The 26525-nt window shown below is 42.6% G+C and overlaps 1 protein-coding gene across 2 annotated transcripts; it reads right to left on the minus strand.

Moving 5' to 3' along the window:
- Positions 1-109: 109 nt before the first annotated feature.
- Positions 110-25343, minus strand: col26a1 (collagen, type XXVI, alpha 1). Of its 2 annotated transcripts, none has more exons than XM_087851525.1 (14): positions 24827-25343; positions 24557-24679; positions 23855-23952; positions 9324-9385; positions 9114-9219; positions 8443-8550; positions 8176-8313; positions 5510-5584; positions 3236-3288; positions 3081-3143; positions 2610-2645; positions 2483-2527; positions 2309-2393; positions 110-1426 (listed from the first exon to the last, which is right to left on the minus strand). In XM_087851525.1, the coding sequence occupies exons 1-14, from the start codon at positions 25000-25002 to the stop codon at positions 1299-1301; spliced, it is 1296 nt and encodes a 431-aa protein (XP_087707651.1). In that variant the 5' UTR covers positions 25003-25343; the 3' UTR covers positions 110-1298. The 2 variants fall into 2 exon arrangements, with proteins under 2 accessions (XP_087707651.1, XP_087707650.1); XM_087851524.1 differs by having other exon boundaries at positions 23855-23958.
- Positions 25344-26525: the final 1182 nt, after the last annotated feature.

The raw sequence follows: 26525 nt of genomic DNA on the forward strand, positions 1-26525 counted from the left end.
GGAAGATCGGAGGGTAATTAGATTCTTTTGTTGTGTTACACATTTTTCACAGCCTGTTAACAAGTGAAACGGTAGACCACACAAAAAGCGTAAATCCACTGGTGTTAATACTGGATTTTATTAAGATGTCAGCAGATCACAGAGCTGTAGTTTTTCATTTAGTTCTTCACTAGATGGAAAATTATTGTGGCTGTCAGAAATTCATAAAATCTCAAACTGAGGCAAACCAAACAGATGATAGATTGTGAGAGCAGCACCGTAATCCCCAGCTGTGCTATTTTTTTTTCTTAACCTTAGGAAAGCTGTTTAATATTTACCTACAGAAATGAGAGTGGTATTGATCATAGCTCTAGTTCTTGGCACGAAAACGCACCGGCATATTTCCAAACATGCCTTTCACATAAGGAGCTTGTAATCTAGAAAACAAATACCAGACAAGGCCGGAGCTTTATTCAGAAACCAACATCTGGGTCTCCCGGAGACTTGTTATACAATAATCATATCAGTTTAGAAAGAAATCTCAGAGGCAGTTTATGAAGAAGTCAATGTAACCCTGACAAGTAGAGTCCCCTGACAGCATTTGCATGAAGGAGCACTGGGGCCAGGCGGCGGTTGTTGTTTCCAGGCTAAAATTCACCGGTTCCAGCATCCCCTTCCTTTAGCTTTCCAGATGTGACCCCTCCAGATGTTACTCATTTCACCTAGCCTTATTTTAAGCAGATATTCTTGGCAGCTTGTCATGTCTTACCTCAGTATTAACAAGGCAGAGCAGCAGAGAGACAGAGAGAAAGGAGGGTAAGAAATATGTTGGACAGGCACAGAAGATGAACCTCGAGGTGATTCCGAGAACATGTTTGACACTTAATAGTATATTTTCAGTCCAGCTCTGAGCTTCTTTGCAACCTCAGCCAAGGGAATTGATGCCTTTACTAGGCAGTCTTTTATCTGAGGAAAGAAAGATGCCAAAAGGCTCATAACATTTTATGAGATGATATTTCATTGTATAACAACATGTAAGTGCTTCTGCCGAGGTTATGCAGACTATGATCACGCAGCAACAGGGTGAAAAAGGCTGAGGGGGAGCCTTTTATATGGAAGAAATGCTCAACATCTCATGTCTGTATAGAGCTTAATTTTTGCAACAGTACTTTTTGTGTGTGTCAAAGAAGGCCATTATAACAAAAATACATTAACAAAAAAAAGGTATGAGGAATCAGATAAATCACATATCCAGTTATGCAAAAGTTTGCAACATCCTCCACAACTACTAACAAAAGCATCCAAATTAGACGATCCTCTTAAAGGGCAACTCGTCTTTGTCTCTCGCGCAGTGCTGGAGTTTGAACAGGCTGGAGGCGTTTGGTTTTGAGGGCAGTGAAAGACAGCGGGTCTGAAACGCTGCCAAATCCAGATCCCTCAGAGGTTTCTGTGTAAAACAATACAGATTAAAAAACAGCTATCAGCGAGAAAATGCTCATCTATAAACACTGCTTAACAGGAATCATTTGATATTTTAGGATCCCTCATCTAAACTGCTCTCTGGAGCAATTAGAAGAGAAGACTGACACCGCTCTCATGCAGGCTGTGATACAAATTGGACACCAGAATGGAGAAAATGGAGGTTTTATTTCACTAACTAACATAAAAATATAAGTGAATTGGAAAACAATAAGTATACATTAGAGTATGATGAGCTCTAAGAAAGGTGGGGGAGTGCGTGACCAGCCAAAGAGGAAAACTAAAGCACCTTTTAAAGCTAATTATTTAGCAACCAGGGATTGCAAATGGCATACACTATCTGGACCTGGAGGAAAATCCAGGTTGCCTGAAAACTGCTTAGCATCAAGAGAAAGTCCAGTGCATACCTCTTAATGTTTGTACCTAAAATTGTGTAAGTGAATGTGTCATTTTTCAGGATGTTTTGTCCTCTCTCCCTGTTGTTTACCCCTATTTCCTCTTTGCCTTCATCCTAACTGGTCATGTTTCTCCCTGAGGCTGGTTCTGGGGTTCCTTCCTTTTAAAAGAGTTTTTCCTTCCCACTATTGCCAATTGATTGCTTATAGGGGATCATCTGATTGGTGGGGATTTCCTCTCTAACACTCTAGGGTCCCGGTTCCAGTCTTTTCTCTATATTCAGCTAGTTGTGAGTGCAGGTGAGTGCAGCTTCAAACTTAAGGGGCAGACCTGGGAGCGGTATCAGTCTTTTCATCTTACTCCCTGCCTGAAAATGAATAAGTGTTTTTTCCACAAAATGTCAACTTGTTCCTTTAATGTAATAATTCTCCTGTCTGGCTGTTTTTCTCCTCACCATGAATGCCAATCATGTGCTCCAGGATCAGGACCCTCTCAGCCAGGATCTTCAGGGCCTCCCTGAGCTGCTGCACGGCTTCGCCCTGAACAGCACCGGCATGTTTATTTGGGATAGTTTTTCAAATGAGGTCAGGAGGAGAAAAAAAAAACAAAACACCCTCTCGCCTCTTACCTCGTTCAATCCTTCTCCTGGCTCTCCTTTTGGCCCGGGTGCTCCCTGTGAGCACAGAGTGAAATAATGTTGTTATCTATGTGTGAGTGTGTGTGTATTTTATGCAGCAGAATAATTTTCTACTTACAGGTAGGCCCTGCTCGCCTGTGGCACCCGGGGGTCCCTGGCAAAGGAAATGAAGAGAGAGAGAAAAAAAACGTAAGATTCCTGCACTTTTATCCCCTCACTAATCTGCCTCTTCACCCGATATCCAATCATTAAATCAAGCTAGTAAAGGAAGGGGATCAGGTTTAAAGGCAGAGGCCCAGTAGAGAGCTGACTGCAGAGGGGACCTGACATGGCTGCACTGATTAGTGAGGCCTGGCCTTGGATGAGAGCGAGAGCGAGAGAGAGAGAGAAGAGGATTAGTCACGGCTTGGAGTGAGTCTTTGAAGAAAAGCTCGTTCACCTTTAATGTGTTTAAGATTGCATGACAGCGAAGGCCACTTACAAAACGTAGAACAAAAAGCATTTTGATAGCTCATCAGCAACAAATATGCTCAGCCTGTCCGATAATCCAATAATGAGGATGATTTTTTTTTTTTTAAAGCAGCCTCACCCGCTCCCCTGGATCTCCTTTAGGGCCTGGACTGCCGGGCTTGCCTGGGAGGCCCTCCTTGCCCTCGTGTCAGACAAAGAGAAGGACACGGATTAGCGATGCCAGTCATACATAACTGTTAACTTTGTGCAGCAGTCTCAGTGATAGAAACTCACATTTTGTCCCGGCAGACCTGGTATCCCTGCAGGTCCTCTCTCTCCTGGTGCACCTGCAGAGTTGTTCACAAATGCATTCACGTTGAGCTAAACTGATGAATGGCAAATATTTAATCTGGGCTCAGAGTGTAAAAACTTAACGCAGTCAATATTAGGATTATATTGTCCTGTGAGAGGGATTCACCAGAGTTTAAAATAGATGCATAATTACCCACGTGTCATCTTTTGTTTTTCTCATTTTTACCCCCGAGTACAAGTCGCACTTAGACGTTTTGTATCAGTGTTTTCAAACTGCAGTATGTCTTGCTTATACTCCAGAGCTATTACGGGATTGTTTTCATTATGAAGTGTTACAACAATTACTTTTTGGCTCCGCAGCTGAAGAAGTATTTAGAAGTTTTTACCTCTACAATGTAAAAATGCTCAGTTTGAATCATTCTATAACCTAACATTACAAATACAGTGTTGTCAAAAAGTATTTGCTCGCTTCCTGATTTTTTAGGGCTTTTTTTGTGATACAGGTTTAATATTGGCCAGTGATACTCTGAGTAAATAAAACATGATGGTTTTTAAATTATGATTTCATTTATTAAAGTGGGAAAAAATATCCAAACACACCTGGCCCTATGGGAAAAAAGTTACTACCCCACCTTGTTAAATCATAAATTGACTGTGATTAACCACATTTTTGGAAAGCTGAGATCAACTTTACTAGCCACACCCAGAGGTGATTGCTCCCAGACCTGTTAAATTAAGAAATCACTTACACAGAACCTGTCTGACAAAGTGAAGAAGGATAAAAAACCTCAGACACTAGCACGTTATGCCACGCTCATTAAACCTCAAGAACTGCTGAGCCATTGACGTCTATCAGTCTGGAAAGAGTCCCGAAGCTACGTCTAAGGTTTTGGGACTCCAGTGAACCACAATAGGAACCATTCACATTCATCCACAAATGGAGAAAACAGTGGTGAAGCTTCCAAGGAGTGGTCGACCTACCAAAATTACTCCAACAGCCCATCGGCGACTCATCCAAGAGGTCACAAAAGACCCCAGAGCAAGATCTAAACATCTGCAGGCATCACTTGCCTCAGTTAAGGTCAGAGTTCATATGATAAGAAAGTGATTGGACAAAAATGGCATTTATGGGAGAGTTCCAAGTTACAATACTTAAAAAATCACCATCTCAAATTTTTTTCTGGCATAAAACTAACACAGCATTTCACAAAAAGAGCATCATACCAGCAGTCAAACATGCTGGTGCTAGTTTGATGGATAATTAATGGAAACATGAATTCTGCTCTCTACCAAAAAATCCTGAAGGAGAATTTTCAGTAATCAGTTCATGTCCTGAAGCTCAAGCACATTCGAGTTATGTAGCAGATTCAAAGCACACAAGCAAGTCCACCTTTGGATGGCTCCAAGTGGCCTATTCAAAGTCCAAATGACCCTAAACAGGCTGCTAAAGCTTGGAAACCCTCCATTGTGGCTGAATTAAAACCAAAAGTTGTCTATAACGATGTGAAAGACTCTTTTCCAGTTATCACAAACACTTGATTACAGTTCTTGCTGCTAAGTGTGACAAAGCCAGTTATTAGGTTTAGTCTGCAATTTTTTCACATAGGGAAAACTGAATAGATATGTATTATTGTCTCATGCACTGATAATTCGTAACTAGTTTAACGGTTTAAACGGTGACAATTGAAAGATCCCTGATTTGATACCAGGAGGAGACACAAATCCTTCGTGGGTTGAGTCACAAAAAGAGCTTCCAGTGTAAAAATCTGCAGAATCAAACATGTGGAGCTGCCCGCTTTGTGAATCAAGGAACGGCCAAAAGAAGCTTTACGAGTACATGGAAATCTTACTTCAGTAAAACACAGGAGTAAATGGACTCAGTCAGTTTCCACCACTGATTGTATCCAGACTTGGATCCAGTGATGGGATCCAGTCAAAGGTTAATGTAAAAAAACATTTCATATTTTAGGCACAACACCATCAAAAACAAAAAAAGAAAGATTTGCTTTAGTTGTACTAATCTGTGCTGAGAATGTAAACAATGAAGGTTTGGATAACATTCAATTTTTTTGGCCTTCATTAGGCCAGACAGGAAATTGAGGGAAATGACATTCAGAAAACAGCCCGGGCCGGACTCAAACCCACGACGCTACAGCAATGATGCGTCGCCTGCTCACCCAGGCCTGCTATAGTTGTGCCTGGGGGATATGTGTTTGCACTGAACGACTGAGGGCAGAAAACAGCTTTTATTCATACCTGAGGGGCCGACTGAACCGGGAGGACCGGCTATGACCTGAGGTTCCTGGAGAACGGCATGGATGGGGTTCTCCTCTGCAAGGGAAAACAAAACAGATTAGAAACATAAACATCGGATCTACTGAGCATCTGAAACAACAAGAGGTGAGTTCACCGCAGCTTATCATTTGGAGTGTGTTTTTTTATAATAAATCATCTGCTAATATGCAGCCATGCAAATATTTACACCGTCAGCAAAGTCGAAATGTTAATAAAGTCCTTTAAATTTTCCTCTAGATTGTGGCCCATTTCCCATTTACTTAAAATTTAACTGTTTTTGTATAAATACCGTCATTAATCAACGCTGTGAATAATCTACTGAAGTGACTCACCGGCTGCAACACACTGACCAGTCAGTTACTTTTGCCAAAGTTTCCATGACTGCAGTGCTGGTGCTTGCCAGAAGTCATGTGGTTATTAGAGCTACAAAGACAGCAATGTTGGTGTGAAGTAGGCTTCATTCAGTGGCAACTATAAAGCGTGTCGCTGCAATTTGGACACTGGAGCAAATTTCTTATAAAAACAGATACACCCTCACAGTTACAAGTTTATTACACTTTTATTTAGACATAAAAAGTGTAAATGCAAAGGCCAAGTCAACTGTTCTTAACCTGACAGGCCATGCTTTTCAGTTACTGAAGACAAACCTGAAGGCAGATAGTCCAACAAACAAGCAGCAACTTAAGGTGTTTGCACGAAAGTCCTGCAGCGCAAACAGCATTTGGTGACGTCCATGGGTTCCAGACTTGAGGTACTCATTGACCGCGAAGGATTTCTATTTTTCAAATAATCTTTATAAATTACAATTATTTTAGTTCAATCACATCTCGACTCGTTGATTTAAAATCTACTGTGATGCTATAAAGAGGGAAAAACTACAAAAATTGAGTCACTGTCCATATACTTACAAAAGTACCTGCAGATTTAGAAAGAGCCTAAAGATACCAGATCTGCTTCCAGGTTTTATTTGCTGTGTTCTGAGCATTTCAAACACGTCTTAAAAAATATGTTTTTATTTACAGTATATCGTCCAGTTGTTGAATACATGTACCGCTACCCTGGTGGAGAATCAAAAAGCCTATACGTCGTGTGATAGGGTGTTTAATTCAAACCTACACAAGAGTTAAAACATCAGGGGGTCTCCAGCCAGACGGTAGAGTTTCCCCAGCAGTCAGCAGCTGGAATACATCCTGTGAGCAAGTGATGGACATGAACAGCTGGTTGATCTCAAAGAGGTCCCATTTAACGGAGTAACAAATGCCTGGACATGATCTGTCTTCATAGAAAGCAAGCATGAGGTGGAAGTCATGTCTTGTTCTCAACATGTTGGATATTTTAAAGTACACTTGTAAGTATAAATTTTGTTTGAAACCACGCCACACTTCCTCACCACTTCAACATATGTTCAGTGTCAGTCTTCCCCCGTGTTGAGACAGCACTGTTACATTATGGCTGCAGTCCACTGTACGGCTCTAGATGGAGCAGATTTCCCTCTGGAACTAATTTTCTAATGCTACAGTCTCCTTGAGCCTGGCTGCCTCCCTAAGAAACTCCACATGAGTGGCAGACTATCTCCTCCCTTGTTCAAAGCCAGCCCAGCTTTTGGCTCGGGGCCGTGGCCAGTTCCCCCAAAACACAGACTGTTGTGCTGACAGCTAACAAATTAGGTCTGATTTACAGCCAGTTGGCCCCCCTCAGCTTACATGGTCCCACAGACCCAAATCTACATAGTTCCAGACCCGCAGACACAGTCCCGGGCTCAGAAAGGCAGACAAAGCCAAAAGCCTAATCAGAGCCAGCAGTCCTCGTGAGGTAATGATTATACCATGGATTCCTACTGCCTCCCTGTGGTCAAAGTGAAGTGTTCAACAGCAGAGAAGTAATGTTTTTATATATGTATTGCGCTTCTATTGCCTATTTGTTAAAAGATATGATCACTTAAATGTTGCAAATGATAAAAAAAAGCAATGCTTTCATGTTAACAACCAATACCAAAGCTTCACCCTTGCATGTGTCGATCTGTGCAGCGAGTGTACAAATGAATGACTTTGTACTAAACTGGAAACAAAGAATGAAAAATGAGTCGTGTATTTTATAATCAAGAGTCTTTTTAAAACTCCCAAGCCTAATCTTGTGATTTAGATGAACGCTTTCCAACTGTGTTAAACGAGGTTGCAGTAAACAGTGGCTCTGCAGCAGCAAACGCACACGGAAACAATTAAAATAAATCTATGCCAGCCCTGCTGGGGAAGAGAAACAATACTCTCTCCGTTGCAAGTTTGGGTCTTTTTCTAAAAACGGCCTCTGTGCTTCCACCTGTTTCCCCTTTAAACTATTTTCCATGTAGAGAAACCGGTGGGTTCATGTTCTGCCTGACAAGAACATGAGATATGTGAGCATGAAGCACATGACCCGGTGCAGGATGAACTGCAGAAATGGACTTGAGGTAATGGCACCAATTCAGACCGTCCAAAAACGTAATGCTCGAATGGTTTTACAATAGTTCTCGGGTCATAATTCATCCATATGGGTAAGCTCTACTTCTATCATGCTCTCATTTGAGCCCATCTGGGAGAATTTAGCTCTAAGTTACTGTGAAATAGCACATTTGACGTGGAATCGCCTACCTTGATGGTCCATGTGAAAAACGTCGCCCCGGTTTCTGACAGGAAACGGACTCGGTTCTGAAGGACCCGGAGGACCTGGTGGGCCAGGGGGGCCGGGTCGACCGATCTCTCCAGGAAAACCTCTTTCTCCCCTTGGTCCTGAGCATCAAGGAAAAATAAGCGAGCTCAGCTTTAAACAAGAACGAGTTAAATTTTTAATAAAAAAGCTCAATAGCAATAATTTCGCAAACCATGTTTAAATGATGCTAAATGTTTTTGCTTTTTTACCAACAGGTCCAGAAATGCCTGGAGACCCTGGTAGACCTGGAAGTCCTGTAGAACCTGGAGGCCCTGGAGGTCCCATTGGCCCTGGAGGCCCTCTGTTTCCTGATGCTCCTAAATAGAGAGAGAGAAAGAGACGGTTATGAGTGAAAAGCAGAATTAAGTGATCATCTAACTCCACAAAGAACAATGGACAAAAAACCCTTATCAAAAACCTTGAGCGCCATAATTTGTTCCATCTTCCATCTAATTCCTTTTCTGTCTGCAGCCAGATGGTTGCTGGCCAGAAAGTATAAATTTGATCACACCACGCTGCGTGTTTACTCCTCTCCACAGTATACACACCAGATCAGATCACACCAGAACACATGCACAACACATGATAGAGAGAAAAAAATAAATAAATAAAAAAAAAACACTGATTGCTCCGAGGCAAATTTTTCACTTTTTGATTATTTTCATAATTGATTAATCGGTTTTACATTCACTTGATTCCCTGACTAATGTTTGGGAGGTAAAAATACCAGAAGAATGACTAACAGTATTTCCTATAAAGCCCAGAGTAGTATCTTCACACTGATTGGTTCATCAATTCAACAATCCAAAAACCAAGAGGTTTAGGAAGAAAGTTTTCCCTTGAAATATGACCAAAATAGTGCACTTGAATGTGTTGTCACCTGGTGGTAGAGTGGGGCGGGATGTGTCCACCTCATTGTCCGTTGAGCCCCCTGGTAAACTACTGGCTGTGGGCAGAGCTGAGCATCCCTCTTCTAAGAGTGTGATCTGGAAACAGAGAGGCAGATGTTTGACACATCTGTTAAGCATCCACTGCGAACACTTACAGCGTTCTGCTGTCAGGATGGATGGATCTGACGGATTTTCTTTACCTTTTTTTCTATCGCATTTATTCTGCTGTTCATGTCATTGAAGCTGGTGCAGTTCATGCACTCTGTAAGAAAGAAAGACATGTTTCCACATTACAGCAGACACACACGCTGCTTCTTCGCCATCTGTCTTTCCTTATTCTCTCCTCTCCGCCTTGTCTGTTTCATTCCTGTTTCTTTTTTTCATCCTGGCACCGTCGGTAGCATCTCACACAGAGCAGGTCAGGCCAAGATACACAAGAACAATGCTCATCAAACCAGACCCGAGAATTTATTATGAATTCCTCCTTAAATCATGTCACTTGCTCAGGGAATAAATATTGTCAGGACTTCTCATGAAATTCTCGCTTGCATCGCAGCTCTGCGTGCTTCTGTCTGTCTGCCCACACTCACATCTTCCTCCAGATACCCAAACCATTTAAAGCAGCGCATGAAAACATATTGGCTTTAATTTATGTTTTCTTATCCCACGAAAAGCTAAACACACAAAGCCCGCAGCCAAAATCAACATCTAGTGCCAAATAAATCAGATTCACCCTGCCACTGAGCTCCAGTGTTTTTCAGAAGCTGAGGCAGTGTCACCCACTCGGTTTATTTTAGAGTACGCATTTCTTCTGCTCTAAACGCTCGCAACACTGCATGTGTATTAACTCGCAGTGAGCTTGTTTGGCCAGTTGGAGGCGCTGGAGAGAAACGACAAGTCATCATGTGGACAAAGTGTTTAGCTTTTAAATCACGTGGTGAAAATGTTCTACCACAGAAACAGAGAAACATCCTTCATTTGTCGTATTTGTGTCCGCTTGGTGAATCGAAGTTTACTGTTCACTCTCTGTTTAGCTCTGATTTTGGTCTCCACCACCTCTTAACAGAAAGCTCCAGCTCTTTAGCTGCTGAACGGTCCACGGTGTTCAGCATCTATGGTCTCTAACTGACTCTGTCTGCTGTTTGGTGCTGAAGAATAAAGGCTCCGGACTCGTTGTAGAAGTGGAGCAGGGCAAAAATCATCACTTTTTCATATGTTTTCTTTAAATCTGTTGCAGTATTTTCTTAAAAATTTAGTTAGATTGTATTTTATACTTGAATCTTGCACTGGGATTATTTTTGAAACAGGTGAAGTAATGAAACAGACTTAAAACCTGGTGTATCATACCACTCGCCCTGTGACAGGTGGCCACCCTCACGACCCTGGTGCTGAATTGGATACGAAGAAAACTGGATGGATGGATGGATGGACGGACGGACAGTATCTTAACATTTATTCTAAAATAAATCAATGAAGTCTGGAATTGATAAATTTGAAGTGAAATCTCCAAGTAGATATTAACCAGTTGAAAGCCTACTAGGAGTAACCTGTGAAGCTGTTTTCTGAACATGCATCAGAACTTAGCGAGGGTGGTCATTGCCTATGCAGGTACCCTTTGAAAAATCCAGAAACTAAACATCTTTATTATCTATATTAACATGTCAGTCTTTATGGGGGAAAGAGTCAGGGCTGTGTTTGTGGTTTAGGTTTCCTCTCACTGGGCTGTTGATGACTTATCCCAAAACAATGATTTAGTAACACAGTTAAACACAGAAATCTGCCAGATCAGTAACGTGGATTAATAACTTAAGTACAGATTAACTACTACTTCCTGATTCAGTATAGTGACTCTTAACTGGTAATGTATTGCAGATTATTTTCTTTTGTAACTTTGGTTTTTATACTGATATATAACGAATTATAGTTGAACTTGCGACCTTATGATAAAAAGACCTTCCTTAACACCTGAGCCACCAGCACAAATACCATTTGAGTTCATGGTTTACAATATAAGACGTCCCCCGTGATGGTTACAGAGTTGGCGGATAGTAATTTAAAGATTTTTGAGAGGGTTTTGCATAATGTCTTAAATTGGACAGAAATTATTAAAATGCCAAAGCTGTGGTTTGAGGCTCAAAAAGCATGTTGGACCTCTACTAGGCAGAGGTACAAAACGATACCCTGGAACTAAGTGTCCAAGCAGGAACAACAAAAAGACATTTTTATGTGCCATTGAATGACAAGATAATAATACTTGTCAATAAAAGTCAGTTTGGTAAGTTTTTCTTACCAAAATATCTATGCGTATTTGCTTTACTGGTTTTGGCTTTGGTTACCTTCAGTCTATTTTGGTCCTCTTTCTCACACACAGGTTGCACCATTTTAGCCACCACTAAACCACAGATAGGCTTACTTATATATTTTCTGGCTGTGCAGCAATTTTGGATACACTACATTAGCTTTGATGCAAAAAACCCCAGAACAACATAGTTTCAAAGAAAAGCCCTGCATTTGTTTTATATCCAAGCCTTCCTTGAGCCCACGGCTCATAAGAAGTGTGGAATGTCAGCTGTCAGTCCCGCAGATGGGACCCACCCACATTGTGGTCATAGCAGGGATACCTATAACGAGGAGCAACTGGTGCTCATGAAATAGCCAATGCAACAACAAAAATGACCCAAACGAGCTCTGGTCTGCCCGCAGCGCGCGGAGTGCTAATGGCAGCCGCTGAGGTTTGCGCTTTACTAAAATAGGACACGGCGAGCACCTAAAGATCATCTGTGAGTCCACAGTTGTGTACGCCCAGTCCTGCGCCGTGTCAAACAGCGTGGGTAAAGTTTCTTAATGCTTCATTTCAACATCTTGAGTTTTACCCTGGAGTGTAGCCACAGACGGAAACAACAATCGACAGTTAAACCCAAAACGCATTCCTCAAAATGTATCAACCAAAATACTGAAAGCTGCTGAAACGCTGACCCCACATAAGCTGTTTGTTGTGACTGAAAGCACTGAGGTTTCTTCAGAGACTCTAAGGACATGAAAGAAGAACACAACAGTGAGACTGTGGGCAATCATGGGCTCCACAATATAAGGACTGATGAGATGATATGCCTTCATCTCCCCCCATAGTTACTCATCATCAGCCCAGAGGAAGTCTCCACCCTCTGACACTCTTTCTCTATTATACAGTACATCAGTCTGTGATGCATTCCAGGAGCTAATCAGTGATGATGTGTCAACATTTAGTTTTCAGCCAAACTAGAGCTCATCTCTGTCTGGGAACGGGTCAGAGCATTCACATTTAAGTCTCTCAAAAGCTATACCATGGATTGGCACAGAAACATGCACAAAAAAATTGAGGTTTCCTTTAGTGCCACAGCAAAGCCGACAGTTTCATGTCACCTAGAAGCAGAAAGAACGATTTCTGAATGAGCCTATTGTGCACAAAGGGTCAGGAAACACCTGGTGCCGATCCTCTGTTCAAAGGGATAGTTAACACTTCAAACAGAAGCGCTAGTAAATCCAACAAACAACCACAAAGACATGCAAGACAATGGAAAAGAGACTCAGAATGTCGAGAAAGAGCAGCAGGTGACACAAAGTGAGTTAGAAACTTACAAAAAGAGCCATAATTAATGCAAATTGAGTGCAATAGACAGGTGTAGCAACCACAGACGAGAGGCAAGCAAAATGAACACCAAGAGATATAAAACCAGTAAAGCATAAAAGTAATGTCGTTATATGTCGTTTGATATACAAAGATGTCTTTATGAGGGTTACAGAGTTATTTTTGTGCACATTTTCATTTATATTTGATATTTACATGTCTACATATCTGAATGTTTACGCATGCACTTTCAAAGCAGTAATAACTGCGTGTCGAATCTGCCAAGTTGGTTTTCCTGAATTTACCTGAGTCTAAGATTTCCTGGCTTCTGATTGGTTAGTGAGGACACATGGGGCTGAAGTGTGCTGAGAGTGAAGTTATCTGTCTCCATCTTGCTGTTTATAATCGTTTAGAGACATTTAGAACCACATGACGAACCCTCATGTTACACTGTTGTAGGTAAAATGGTTGTAAATAATAAAAACAAGAGTGCTGAAAAAGATGAAAACTTAAGCATTTGTGTGCATACAAAACTGAGTAAAATAAACTGAAATTAAACAGTCTTTGGTATTAGTCTTAGTTGGATTGGCAAAATCTGTCATCCCAGCGTGCATCAGGAGGCTTTGAGGCATGTGTTCAATGAGACCAGGAGGTCTGCATGACACGAAAAGCTTAACATGCACCCACACAGGTCGCCTTGAAGCTCACATTTGGTCACTAAGCACATTCCAGGCTCCAGTTGCCTAGGTAACCCTTACTACCCTGTCACATATATATGGTAAAATGGTCTGGTACTCGTATAATGCTTTCCTACTTTATTTAAGCACTCGGTGCACGTTTTTACTACAACCCCCGTCCATTCACACTACTTTATTCTATGTCTAAAGGCAACATTCACACACCTACATCCCAAACATACTACGACATGTAGACTACAGAAGCTAGCTAGGTATTGAACTATGAAGAGCTAAAGCGCTCTACCTACTGAGCCACAGCTGCCTGATTGCTAACATCCTGCGCCCTCATGGACACTTTAGTCACCAGCAAGTTGAAAAAAGGTTATCTTAGTGTTTTTGTTTTGTCTTATGAAGACACCTAATGTCTTTAAATTTCCATGGAAATTACTGGTATTCAGCAGCTTCAAGCAACTACAGGTGAAGTGAGCTAGACCTGAGCTGGACTTTTCTCACCTTCCAGGTGATCTATTGAAATGAGAGTGCAGGATATCATTGATTGACACATGACCTGTTAGTAAATATGTGTTGTCACTGTCAGTGTCAATATGTCAGTGTGGACGAAAATCTCTCAGGCCTGTTTCCAGCACCTTGGTAGAATCTATGGCACGAAGACTTGATCAACTTCTGAAGGTAAAAGAGGGCCCATCATGGGGCTAGCATGGTACCTAATAAAGTGGCCAGTGAGGGTAGATTTGCTCAACATTATATCAGGCCTCTGTGAACTAATTGCATGAGACTTGTGTCCTGTCAGCTGCTGCAGGAATGAGTGTCTCTGCCTCGCCCAAAACAGCTTCTTGAGCTCCATTCTTCACTGCTAATGAGCTAACATGTCCAGTCTTTATCTCGCCTCCATCTAGGACCAGAAATAAACCAGCCACATCTCATTATGTTATAAACACTCACCACAGGAAACACCAGAACTAAGTCAATTTACCATAAATGTAAACCAGAAGAAGACATTTTTTTTTCTTGCTGTTCCCAAAAGGTGGTGGGCGGGATTTCTGTTTCTAGAGTTGGAATTTAATTATGTTGGTTTCAGAAAACCAAACTTCCGCTGTGATCGAGCTGATGTTTAGAGCAGGGACCGCAGCTATAGAGTCTGTTTGGATCCATAATTACACTATGGCAACACAAGCCGAGGTTATTTTTCTTGGACCGCGCTCGGCTCGTGGGAAAGATTCGGGATCATGTTGTCTTTTGTGAGGAGAAAAAACAAACTGAGAAAACAGGGAACTTTCCTGCACCAAAGACAAGAGGGAGTTTGAGTCTAAGCAGTTTTTCCATGGATTCAGATGCTACATCCTATCAGATATTATTAGGAATTCACGATGGAATTAAAAGAGCACATTTTTTAGCAACATACATTACATAATTACCACAGACTTAAAGTCACACAAAAATACACCATGAAAATGAATTGCATAAACATAAATAACATGTTGTGGAAGCAAACCTGTCGTTGGTCTTATGCGATAAGATCAGCTGTTAAGTCTGGCACTGAGAAGTGAGAGACGAGGAGGCTGACTTCGCAGCATCAAACCTTCCCGCCCCAGGACGAGATCCGAGTGTAAATAGGTTCATATACTCTCGGGAGATAAAGAATGAAAACAAGAAACCTACAACTAGTTTAATGAATCATCCCCATTGTTTGATCTGCGGTGCAAGGCGCAGGCTATTTTGGCAAGCATGGAAGTCAGACTGCGGGCATAGCAAGTGTTGAGACAGCTACATTTCCTACATTAGACATGGATATAGATCAAAGACAAATCTCCTTTTTGCAGGTTCTCTTTTTTCTTTTGGACAAACACCTACAGAGACAACCTCAACCACAAAACAAACCATGACGCACACGGCTGGGGACGGTCATTTTCACCGTGTGGGGAGTGCAGAGTGGGGATACGCCGAAACATCTTCCTGGAGCATCTTAAAACTCTCATCACCAAGAAAAACAGACAACTGTGCACGCAGGCTGTGTGTTTGTGTATGTGTGCGTTTGTGCAGACCACGGACAGCCTCTGGCCGCGTCCCAGGGGCCTGTTGTGTGTCGGACCCAGCCAGCAAGTGGTCAGCAATTGCTGGCATGAAGAACAGCTGGCACAGAACACACACACCCACACACACACAGACACACACTCGCCCAGCCGCAAGCTCTCACTCACTAAATCACACACCCACTTTGACGGCGGTGGCTGGTGGACGGTGAATGGGGCTTTTTTGGAAAATCTAGATGCCTCGCAGTCCACAGTGGGACCATTTAGCATTTTTCGTTGTGATGCCAGCTGACAGGCCACACACCATTTCTATAAACCATAAAAACTATGAGAGTACAGATACTTGGCGTCTGGTCCACGGTGCCGTTATTGCACGAAGAAGGGGATGTTGTGATGGCGAAATAATGGACTTTAAAACCACAATGATGAGCTGGTATTAATCTGACATTCTCCCTCTCGAAATGCTACTACTCAGCAGGCATACGCATCAAAATGAATCTCTTCAAATCTGAGAAAACAGCCCATTTTTTTCAGCGATTTCCCTCGTGCTGTCAGGACGCATCCGCCGCCATCCCATCATCGTGCCGCATCGCCCAGCTTGTCAGCCAACGCAGCACACACTGCTGCGCCGCCGCTGAGATGTTGGAGATGGATGAGCCTGCTGGTGCACAGAGACAAAGCCATCGTCGTGCTATGAGATGACGCTGCTCAGAGAAATGATTGCAGAGTGATCGGTTGAAAGACGGACATTTCTGAGGTTCAAATGTTGTTTCTTTAAGAGTTATTGAACAGGAGGAAAGGGTGGAAACAGAGAAAGAGGCGACAGGTTATAGCAGAAGCACTGTAAGAGGGATGGAACTATAAAATAAAGACGGAAAACAATTAATCTACTTATTTACAACCTGGACAGGTTGTTAGTCCATCGCAGTAAAGACGGACGTGCTTGACAGAAATGATGTCCATTGTTGGACGGACTCTTCATGAAATCTGGTGCAAATGTTCACGCTCACAGCAGAAGGATGTATTTTAATGACTTTCTCGGGGAGTTCATTCCTGTTTGGTCTGAAATGTCTCTCTGTGATATTTCACAGAGACATTTATGTCCCTCTAAGGATCAACTGTAACACCTTTGTAAAGACTTTTCATTTACTGCCATCATTATGTTCAATAATTGGGTTAATAAAACAAAAGCCTACAAAAAAAAATGGCAGCTTATCAGCCTCAGCTGCACTTTCTGCCTGCCTTGTGAATGCTTACATCCTCACACAGTCCAGACGAATGGTGAGTGCGGTAAACAAACAGAGAGCTGGCTGTGCTCATTGGGTGGTCGAATGCCTTCAGAAACTACCTCCCCATCACCTTTCTGGGTGGAGTAGTCTTCTTTTCTTCTCAAAAGGAGAAAGTTAAAGTCTGAACTTCTATTTGTTTACACACACCACCTCAGGAAAGCCACCAGCATCTTAAGGACCCTGCACACTCATGCCAGAGTCTATTTGAACTGCTCCCATCTGGTAAAGCTACAGAGCCTTTCATGCACGGACCTCGAGGCTCAGAGGCAGTTTTACTACAAGAGCTACAAACGCACTTAATCAGTCCATCAAGAGGCCCCCATAGACCTGTTTTAACTATAATTATAACTACCTCATTGCAAGCTTTGCTCTGCAACCGTTACCCGAGCCATTTTATGAATCATTTGCACCGTGTATTTATGTTTTCATGGTTTTATGTCGCATATTTTAGAGTTTTTGCTGTAATGTTTTTTTTATTATCTTTACAGAGAGACTGTGTGTTGGAGTAGCTGCAGACTGAATCGCTTTGTACTCGTGCACCATTCAGTTCAACTGATCTCAGTCTTTTCATTCATTTACATTCATCAGTGCAGTGGGTCTGAACTGAACTGTTTCTATTACTGCTCACGTGAAACCATAGAGACGGTGTAACAGAAGAGTATCATCTGCGCGCTAACTCTCCACCACATTTGCCGTGGGCAGCCGTGGGCTGATTTGCAAGTGGTTTTGGGTGTGTGTGTCTATATGTTTGTGTTTGTGTGTTTCACAATTGCTGTGAGCCAATGGCTGTGTTTGGGCTGGGTTAATTGAAGACAGGTGTGTTTCACTGTGCTTCCACTCCACACTGCAACACTTGAGTCAGACTTTGCTGTTTCTCACTGGAGGTCAGAGCCTGATAAGGCAAAGCTGGCTTGCTCAGGCAGGAGTGATTCTCGGTCTGCTCCGTACAGAGTTTCTGGGTTTAAGAGGAGACCCGCTGACACCTGTGGAAGTGGTCGGCCTTTAGAGAGGGCAGACGACCTGTAGCAGTGCTGGCGTTGGCCTCTGTCCCTTTTGCAAGTGGGACACTGGACTGATTTTCCCTCTTTAACTTTTTTTTAGTCAGGTCCCTTTCCCCTTCAATTCTCCCTTGATGACACACCTAGAATCTGTGTGTTACAACATCTTCTAAAGTCGAGGGTAGACCTCAGTTTTTAAGCGGTATTGGATCCCCTCGCTCTCCTTCTCTTTTTACTAGAAGCTCTTAATTTCTGATGAGCAGCATGTCATACAAGCCCTTTCGTTCTGAGCGTAACCTGATCCAGTGAGCAAATATGTTTGCTTCCAATAAAACCGTAAAACAAATCTGCAGTTTACACCAAATCTCAGATATGGAAACCATGACTGTGGAAACGTTTCAAGGAGCCTTTTTAGGACCTTGGGAACTTTACCTGCACAGCTCTCAATAAACAGATGTGTGGAGCTGCAGACAGATAGAGGGACATATGTTAAGATATCACTGAAAGGCAGGAAGAGCCGCTGATAAGAAGAGGAAATGAATGAAAAACTGCAGAAGGAGCATGAACAGAGCATCATCCATCAGGCAGATCAGACCAGGAGCAGGAACAGTGTTGCTATCCCATAGCTCCCTGCAAGTCAAAGGGCACCCTCTGACCTATATTTCAGTGCAACCTGAAATGTAACAGAGACATCAGTCAAGTCCTCACTCTGCAGAGGCTGCAGTCTAGGGGAGCACATGTGGGACACGGTTCTGTTTTATCGCTTTACTCCAAGGAGAGGAAAGCAGGAGATCTAAAGGACATAGGAAGTCAGATAAGTGGAAAGCGGTAAGGAATAAGAAGATAAAGAGCCCAGCAGTGGCAAGAAAAAGAGAGGGCAAAGGAGCAAAGGCCTGCACGGGGATGGCAGCGGATGATAAAATGGAAAAAATCTGACGCTATTTCTGAATGATATTTAATATTGCTGGTGTTCAAGATAATCCCTCCAAAAAAGCATTTTAACACACTTCCTCCTCATCTAGCTGCAGAGGGGAAACAGTGACTTTAGCAACTTTATGGCTGCAGCGTTAACAAGTTAACACATTTGACATCCGGAGCTGTCAGACACCTTTTCACCACGTTAATGAAATTCATCGTTAACTTTGCTTCAAAAAAAGTGAACCGCCCCCCCTTTTTCCCCCCTTTTCCTGAGCTTTTTCACAGGATCAAAGGTCACCGCTCTCATCAGCACAGGGCCTGTCTCTAATTCCTTTAGGATTATGTTCCCCATACATAGAGGAAACCCCAAATCCTTGCAGTAAATATGATCATGTGTGCAGATAGGTGCCGGGGTGCCGCTGTGACAGAGTGGAGGGGAGGGGGCAAGGAAATTACGAACACATTTCTCCTAAATGTGTTCCATGCCGTCATGCGTTAGCATAACTCTGCTGAAAAGCAGCGTTTAAATCTTGAGATGCACGGTACACAGCCAGCACAGACCAGGCTGTCAAAAATATTGACGGGTCAGGGTGTCAGCGCGGCGAGAAAACACCCATTTTCCATTAGCAAACGCACAAAAATCCAGACTCTGACACCAGCTTGGCCCTAGAGTTTGGCTGCAAGCTTCAGGATTATTTTCAGTCTTAAAAGGTTGTCACAGAGAGATATATACAAAAACAAAGTGTTTAGAGGTAAAATGATGTTAAAGATCTTGGTGATATAATCAAGTTTAGGGTCCAAAATACAAAAAAGCTCAGTTTAGTTTTACATGCGAGAAAGAAAATCAGTAAATTTCCAAACAAGGGGTGAAAGTCTGGGGTGCGCTGCATTTATTTTGCTTAAAATGTTGATTTAATAAGTAGTAAATTGTCAAACTGCTTATTATTCTGTCTATCAACTGAGCATGTAACTCCAAAGCTTCTATTTGTTCTGTTGTCGGGGAATGAATGATATCGCCTTAAATAGAATGTGATCAAGCATAAAACAGCTCCACTTACAGCAGCTCCAAGTCATCTTCATTAATGACTCTGAGATTATTTGATAAAGAGTGATGATTAAAGAAAAGACAGTAAGGTATTAATTTAATGCGGAAAATGATTCAGGATATCGAAAAAGGAAACAACTAGAGAAACAAGCATCTATACATCTTCGTCTGCCTTAATTTGACTCTCGCCTTCTCTAGGTCCTCTGTCTGTACATCTCTGAGGGCCTCGGGTGCCTCTGAAGTCGAGCCAGAACTCCATCAAACCAAAACCAGAGGTGATGTCATCTTCATTGGTTAAAGCTGTCCTCTTTCCTCTCAATAAAACAGCTGGCTCTGTGCCCCAACGGCAGTTTTCTGCTACACAGGGCTTCATGTTCAGTGTCGCCCAAGTGACTTACAGACTCAAACATGAGTGCGCAAACTCACACTCGGACTCCTATCATCAGCGAACATGGTGATATTTTGGAAAATGTGCTTTTTTTGCTTCCTTGCCAACAGTAACATGAGACCACTGATACCATATCTTACGTCTGTGACACGAAGATGGTTAACCTCGGGTAACATAAAGCCTGGAAGCAGTATAAATAGCTAACCTATCTAGTGAATCTGCATACCTGATCCTCTGATTCTTGTTAGATCTTGCTTATTTGAGCCCCAAAACAACATCAACAAAATGCAAAAACAAAACGCGTCATAACTTATGCAACATAACTACTTCTCACGTCAGGAGTTCACAAACATGACGCGCGACTTGCTTTCAGACCTTCAGCAACTCAAAACTGTTTGTTGTGTAAATTACAAGAACAGCAACTGGAAAGCAGAGTTGGCATTCCTACACTTACCCCAGCATTGTATTTATGTCTTATTTGCTGGCTGGAGAACAAGTTGTGACATTTGACACACTGATTGGAGAGACAGTAAATTTTGTCTGTGTCTCAAACACTCGAGCGCAACCAAAGAGGTCAACAGCAGTATGCAAGTGTCTCAAGTTACCCTAATTTCTTTATAGTTTTCTTACAAAGAGCTAGACTTTCTTGTCATCTTTTAAAGCGGTCTTGAGCATTAGTTCTCCAGACTGTAGACATTGATTACTTTTTCCTCATTTTCAGTCCTTGTACTTCACCATTTTCACAAACTTAAGGGGTGAACCAGTGTTTTGTCTACACATAAAAGTCAACTTAGCAAAGAACCAATTTTAAATGGGATCTTTAGGCTCTTTGTTACTGGCAGCAAAAACATCATTTGTTCCCATTTCTTTAGTTGAATCCACGAAAAATGCCAAAGATAACACAGTTTGACAGAAACAAAATAGTATTTTTTCACCAATACGGTGATTTTAAAAGAACTATTGATTGAAAACTTGGCATGTCTCAGCATGGTGTGCAGCGTGTCCTTAAAGAAACAGTGGGAAGCAGGAGGATAAAAAGAAGGATGAAAGAAGAAGCGTCAGGTCTGAAAAACTAAAAATATGTACAGCAGATAAACACTATCTGAAAGTTATGTTCTTGAGAAAAAGGAAAACAAAATCCGGTGAAGATCTGACACAAGACTTGAGAGATGACCCCTCTGCTGTTCAGTGAAGCCTCATCAGGAATGACTGCAGTAGAATAGTGGCTGTCAAGAAGCCATTCATATTAAAGGAAACAGAGGGAAAAGGCTGAGGTATGAAACACTACGCAAGAAATGGACTGAAAATCAGTAGCAACAGGTAACTTTCGCTTGAAGTTGTTAGCATGTACGGAGGTGGGCAGGAGAGACATACAGCGGTGAATGTCTACAGACATCTGTAAAGTATGGTGGACGCTCTGTCATCAGCCAGTGATGTCAGTTAATCAGAATGGATTCAGATCAGATTTTGGTCCACCATGAAACACCACCTGGAAACCTTCTAATTGGCTATGGTTTCATTTTTCTGCTGCGTGACAATGATCCCAAACACATTGCCGGTGGAGTAAAATCATCCCTGGATAGAAAAACAAGCAAACAAGCACCATCAGTCACAGATTGGCCTCCTCAGTACCCGCACCTCAGCATTATTGAAGGAGTGCAGAACAGAACAACAGGCAGTCACCACCTAACAGAGAGCTCTGAACGTCCTCTAAGAAGCCTGGAGAACTATTCCCGAAGACTGCTTACAGAAATGATAAGAAAGCTTATCTAAACGAGTTCCGTCTGTGTTGAAGAACAAAGGTGGTCGTACCAAATTCATGACGCCAAGAGCCATAAAAAAGCTAGATGGATTAATTAGCTTTCCAAAACTATTTGTTTGTTATAGATAATAGCAGCTATTTCATGCACGTCCCAGAAATGCTGCAAGAAAAAGCATAAATGTGATTTCCCTGTCACTGTTAACAGCCGTGTTTCCTGACCTTTCCCCTGCTCCTTGCAGCTATGCTTTCTGAGGTAAGGCGGGTGTAAAACTATATGAGGAGAAGTCTTTGTTTCAAAGGTGTAGCCTGATCCTAACATGGTCACGTATGTTACAAGGACCTTGAGGAGGAGTGTCATGCTCCTTAATCTCAGTGGGGCCACTTTCTCACAGAGTGGCCTCTCTGGTCTGCTGCTGTCTGGGCAGCAGGATTATGGGAAAGATACACTTCTCTCCTCTCCTCTCCTCTCCTCTCCTCTTCTCTTCTCTTCTCTTCTCTTTTCTTCTCTTCTCTTCTCTCCTCTTCTCTTCTCTTCTTCTCTTCTCTTCCAGCAGCCTGACTCCCACACACCGACCCCCCCCCCCCCCCCCCCCCGCCCCCCCAGCTCTCCCTCCACTCCTCAGTGTGAAACAGACTGTCAGTGACATCAGCCCCTGCCTTTCAGGTCTCCTCGCCGAGTCCAACCTGGCCCTCTGTCTCACCATATGGAGGTGATTTTCTCGCACTTTCTCCCCATTAGAAAGTGCAAATACATTTCAGCAAACGTTAAATAAACAGTCCGATTACTTCTTCACACTCCTGCAACCACTTTGGTCTCAAGTGAACCAGAATCTCTGGCATCGCAGACTCGGTGGATACAGCTAATCTTAAAGCCTTTTTCCAGATTTCTAATCATTTCTGTGTTTATTCCACTTGTATGAAAATGTGTTTTTGTGGAAATCTTGCCCATCCAAGGGCAACAATGAATAATCCTGCAAAATGGAACAAGGTGGGGGTAATTATGACCAATAAGCGACATGCTCTTTGAGGTAATTGTTAATCTTGGACTAATTTTGACAGGCTGTGCCAGCTCCCCATAATATTTACCAAGCTGGTGGATGTACTTAATAATTTCATTCAAAATCTGTTCAAATAAATGTGCATTTTAAAACAGTTGTGTCTCAGCCAGTGCAGCTCCAGACTTTCTTTGAAACACTTCATGTCAAATGCAGTCCTGCACCAGACCTCCTTTCATTCACTGTTTCTTTAGGCTGACTGCAGTGACTCGCCTCTGGTTGAAGATTTTGGTCTTTACTGGGCCTGGAGTCTGCGGTCTGTGGCATTCTGGAGCAGCGCTGCCCATAATCGAGACACCCACTTTACAAGCTGCTCTGCTGGACCTTCCTCTGACCTTTTTTCATTCATTCTTCTGACTTTATTAGCTCAGAGGATATTCAGGGAGACAGCTGCCTCTGCTGCTGACTACAGTTAAAAGAGTAACATCAGTGTGTGTGTGTGTGTGTGTGTGTGTGTGTATGGTAGCGAGACAGAAAAGACACACAAGGAGAAAGAATGTGATTCTAATCCTCCTTCCAGGCACTGAAGCGTCTTGAATGCATGGCTGTAAAAATGTTTTTAAAAAAGGAAAAAAGTACAAAACCAGAGTGCACAGGATCTCTTTCAACCGTTGATTTCCTGCTGTCCCAGTTCCCCAAAGCAACCCAACACAGGCTTTCAGTCTTAATTCAAAGCAACTCTACAATTGTATCAAGACTGCCGCACAATATGGCACACGGGATTAGCGACCTACCCGACTACACCAGCAAACATATAAAAGAGAAACTGATGTGGGTAAAGCTGCATGGTTCTGCTAAAAAGATGCAGATGGGTCCAGGCATAACACATGGCCTTTGTTTCAGTCCCTGGGAAAATTAGTCTCAGATAAAACCCTACAGCTCCTCGAGTCCAAGTCTAAGCAAGGCTGCATCATGCAAAAGAAAGAAAGGAAGAAACTCACCTTCACGACACTCTTCTCCCACAAATCCTGGACAGCATCTCCACTCCAGTGCAGTGACTTGCTTGTAGGTAGTCCTGAATGACGGTCTGGTCACAGTCCTGTAGCTGGAACAGACACTCTCTGACTTTATGGACACGTGATGCACAAACACACATACAACATGAAGTATTTTGCTTCTTGGTATAGTGGACAATAGACTGGGAACCCCAATGGAGGTGGGGGGGGGGAGGGGGGGGGGGGGGGAGAGAGAGATAATTATAAAGAACCAAAGAGCCTTGCAAGCTTTGAATTAGGAATACAATTACGCACAATTTCCTTTGCAACCTCGTACCTCTCAGAGAGGTTCAGTGCCTTTTTCAGTGGAAACTCTTCATTTCACTGTGTGGGTAGTGCTTCAGTCATACATACATAAATATGTGTGCAGAACTTTGACTTTCAGACAATTATTTCTGCTGTTTTGCATTAACAGTATCACTTTATTTGAAGATCCTCTTCTGGCAGACATTCTCAGCCAGATTAGGGATGTAAGTGTTTCACAAAAGATGCTCCATGCCTAAATTTGCCTGAAGCCACTTATTCACTAAATCTGCCCCAGCCACCAGGCAGCACCTCCCACGCTCCCATGAATTATTGTAAAAAGCAAAGTTGCATCTGCATCACAGACCAGTGAAGAATCTGACTTGACTGGAGTCAAAAGTATACCTGATGACTTTGGAGCAGGGTCCGGGCCACCGGCAGTTCTGAAACACTCTCTGCACTGTGGTTTCAGTCCCATTGTGCACCTGACAAGACACTGTTTTGAAAACAGTGTACTGACACCAGTTCCTAAAAGACGGAATAAAAGAGATGTTATCGTGATTAATACCGAGAGAGAGAAATAGAGCGAGAGAGAGCAATGATCTCGCACTAGATCCGTTTTTATTTCACAATAAATTTCGTTAAATCGTTACAACCCCTCCAGTGTGTGCGCACCTGAGTTGGGTTCGGGATCCAGTACCCGGCGGTCCCGTGACGCCACTCTGTTCCGATTTGATGCGCTGCCGCTGCAAAGTGATGCCCGGGAAGTGATAAACAAAGCTCGTTCCCAGCGATGGACAGACTAAACTTATCCACATGCAGAACGCGCAGAGAAAAGAAAGAGGCATCATTGTTTGATTTATCCCTGAAAGAGATATCCGCGGTTTTCAAGTAAATCCCGAAGTTATAAATCCCTCTTTGGTCGAAGTTCTACTGAAGCGGAATGGAGGAAGAAGAAGAAAAAAGAAAAGCTATGGAAATCCCACTGAAACCATTAACGAGTTGGTCATCCCTTCTCCACGACGAGAAAACAACCGGGCTCCCACTCAAGAGCCCGAAATGAATGGCACACAACCTCTTCCTTTAGAATAATTTGCGTTTCTGACGTTTGACATGGTGCCGAGGACCGAGGAGTCAAATATCCAGTGTGCGTAAAAAGCGCGCCGAGTGTGAGGGCTGGAGACAGAGTGCGTAAAAGTGCATCTGGTCTCGATTGAAAACCACGAGCTCTGTCTTCATATAAGATAATGTGAACGATATGGCCACAAGTGATTAGCGAGCGCTAACGCATTTCTTATGGGCTTGTGTTATGTCTTTGGTTACCCTTATTGACGCTACAGTGTCGTAGACTACACCACAAGGTCTAAATTCTTAAAGCCTGCATGAGTTGGGGTAACAGATACGATCAATATGCCTGTTCTCATCACTCTATAAAACAAGGCTGCTTTTCTTTTGGAGACTAAACTGTTAGAATCCACAGTTCCAGTACTTTATCACGTAATGAGAAGATTGTGAATTAAGCCCCAAACTGGGGTTTTCTTTATCTGATTACATGTTGTCTTGACATTTAGCTTCTACAAAGAGAATAAAGTCAGTTTCTCGTTTAAAGGGAATAAAAATTTAAAAGAGAACATTTTGCACATGTTTGCCGTGGTAGATGCATATTTTAAGGCTGTATTCATAACAATGGCATCTGGATCTGAACAAATGTTTGACCTCGCTACATCACTACTCTTGAAAACAGAAACACCGGAAAGCAAATTATACATCCACAGAATTCAAAATATAAACATAACACAAATGAAGTAATTGTCATATCATGACCAAATTAGGGATTTGAATATTAACAGAGCCACGAGTCTTTTGACTGGACAGAAAATATGCACAGATGTACTAATTTACTTGCAGGCAAATTACAGAAAATTCCATATATGCAATGAGACTAGTAGACTGTGATGTTTGCAGATGAAAGTGTGATCTGTTGTAAGAGCAGGGAGCAGATAGGAGTATGGAGAGGTGGAGGTATGCACTGGAGAGAAGACCAAAAAAAGTGAGTAGAAGCAAAAAGGAATATATTTTGTGTGTGTGAATAAGAGGGAGGCAGGAGAAAGGGTGAAGGTGCAAGGAGCAGATGTAGTGAAGGTGGCGTTTAAATCCCATCCAAATCAACATATGGGCACAAGAGAAGTGAAAAAGAGAGTGCAAGGAGGGTGGAGTGGGTGGAGATGAATATAAGGAGTGATTTGTGACAGAAGGTTAGCAGCAAGAGTGAAAGGGGAGGTTTATGTAAAGGTTTTTATTGGGAATGACCAGAATGGATGAGAACAAGTACACCAGAGGAACAGCTCAGGTCAGCTCCCAGGAGGGACGGTGG

Source organism: Neolamprologus brichardi, chromosome 14, assembly GCF_056152115.1.
Source record: "Neolamprologus brichardi isolate AB-2024 chromosome 14, ASM5615211v1, whole genome shotgun sequence".
In the NCBI taxonomy this organism is placed as follows: Eukaryota; Metazoa; Chordata; class Actinopteri; order Cichliformes; family Cichlidae; genus Neolamprologus; species Neolamprologus brichardi.

Coding starts and splice junctions, on each gene's coding strand:
- col26a1 (XM_087851524.1), bottom strand. CDS start 25,002: ATGATGCCTCTTTCTTTTCTCTGCGCGTTCTGCATGTGGATAAGTTTA. Junction 23,959..24,556: donor CCCTGCTCCAAAGTCATCAG/GTATACTTTTGA, acceptor TGTCTGTTCCAG/CTACAGGACTGTGACCAGAC. Junction 2,528..2,609: donor CAGGCGAGCAGGGCCTACCT/GTAAGTAGAAAA, acceptor CTGTGCTCACAG/GGAGCACCCGGGCCAAAAGG.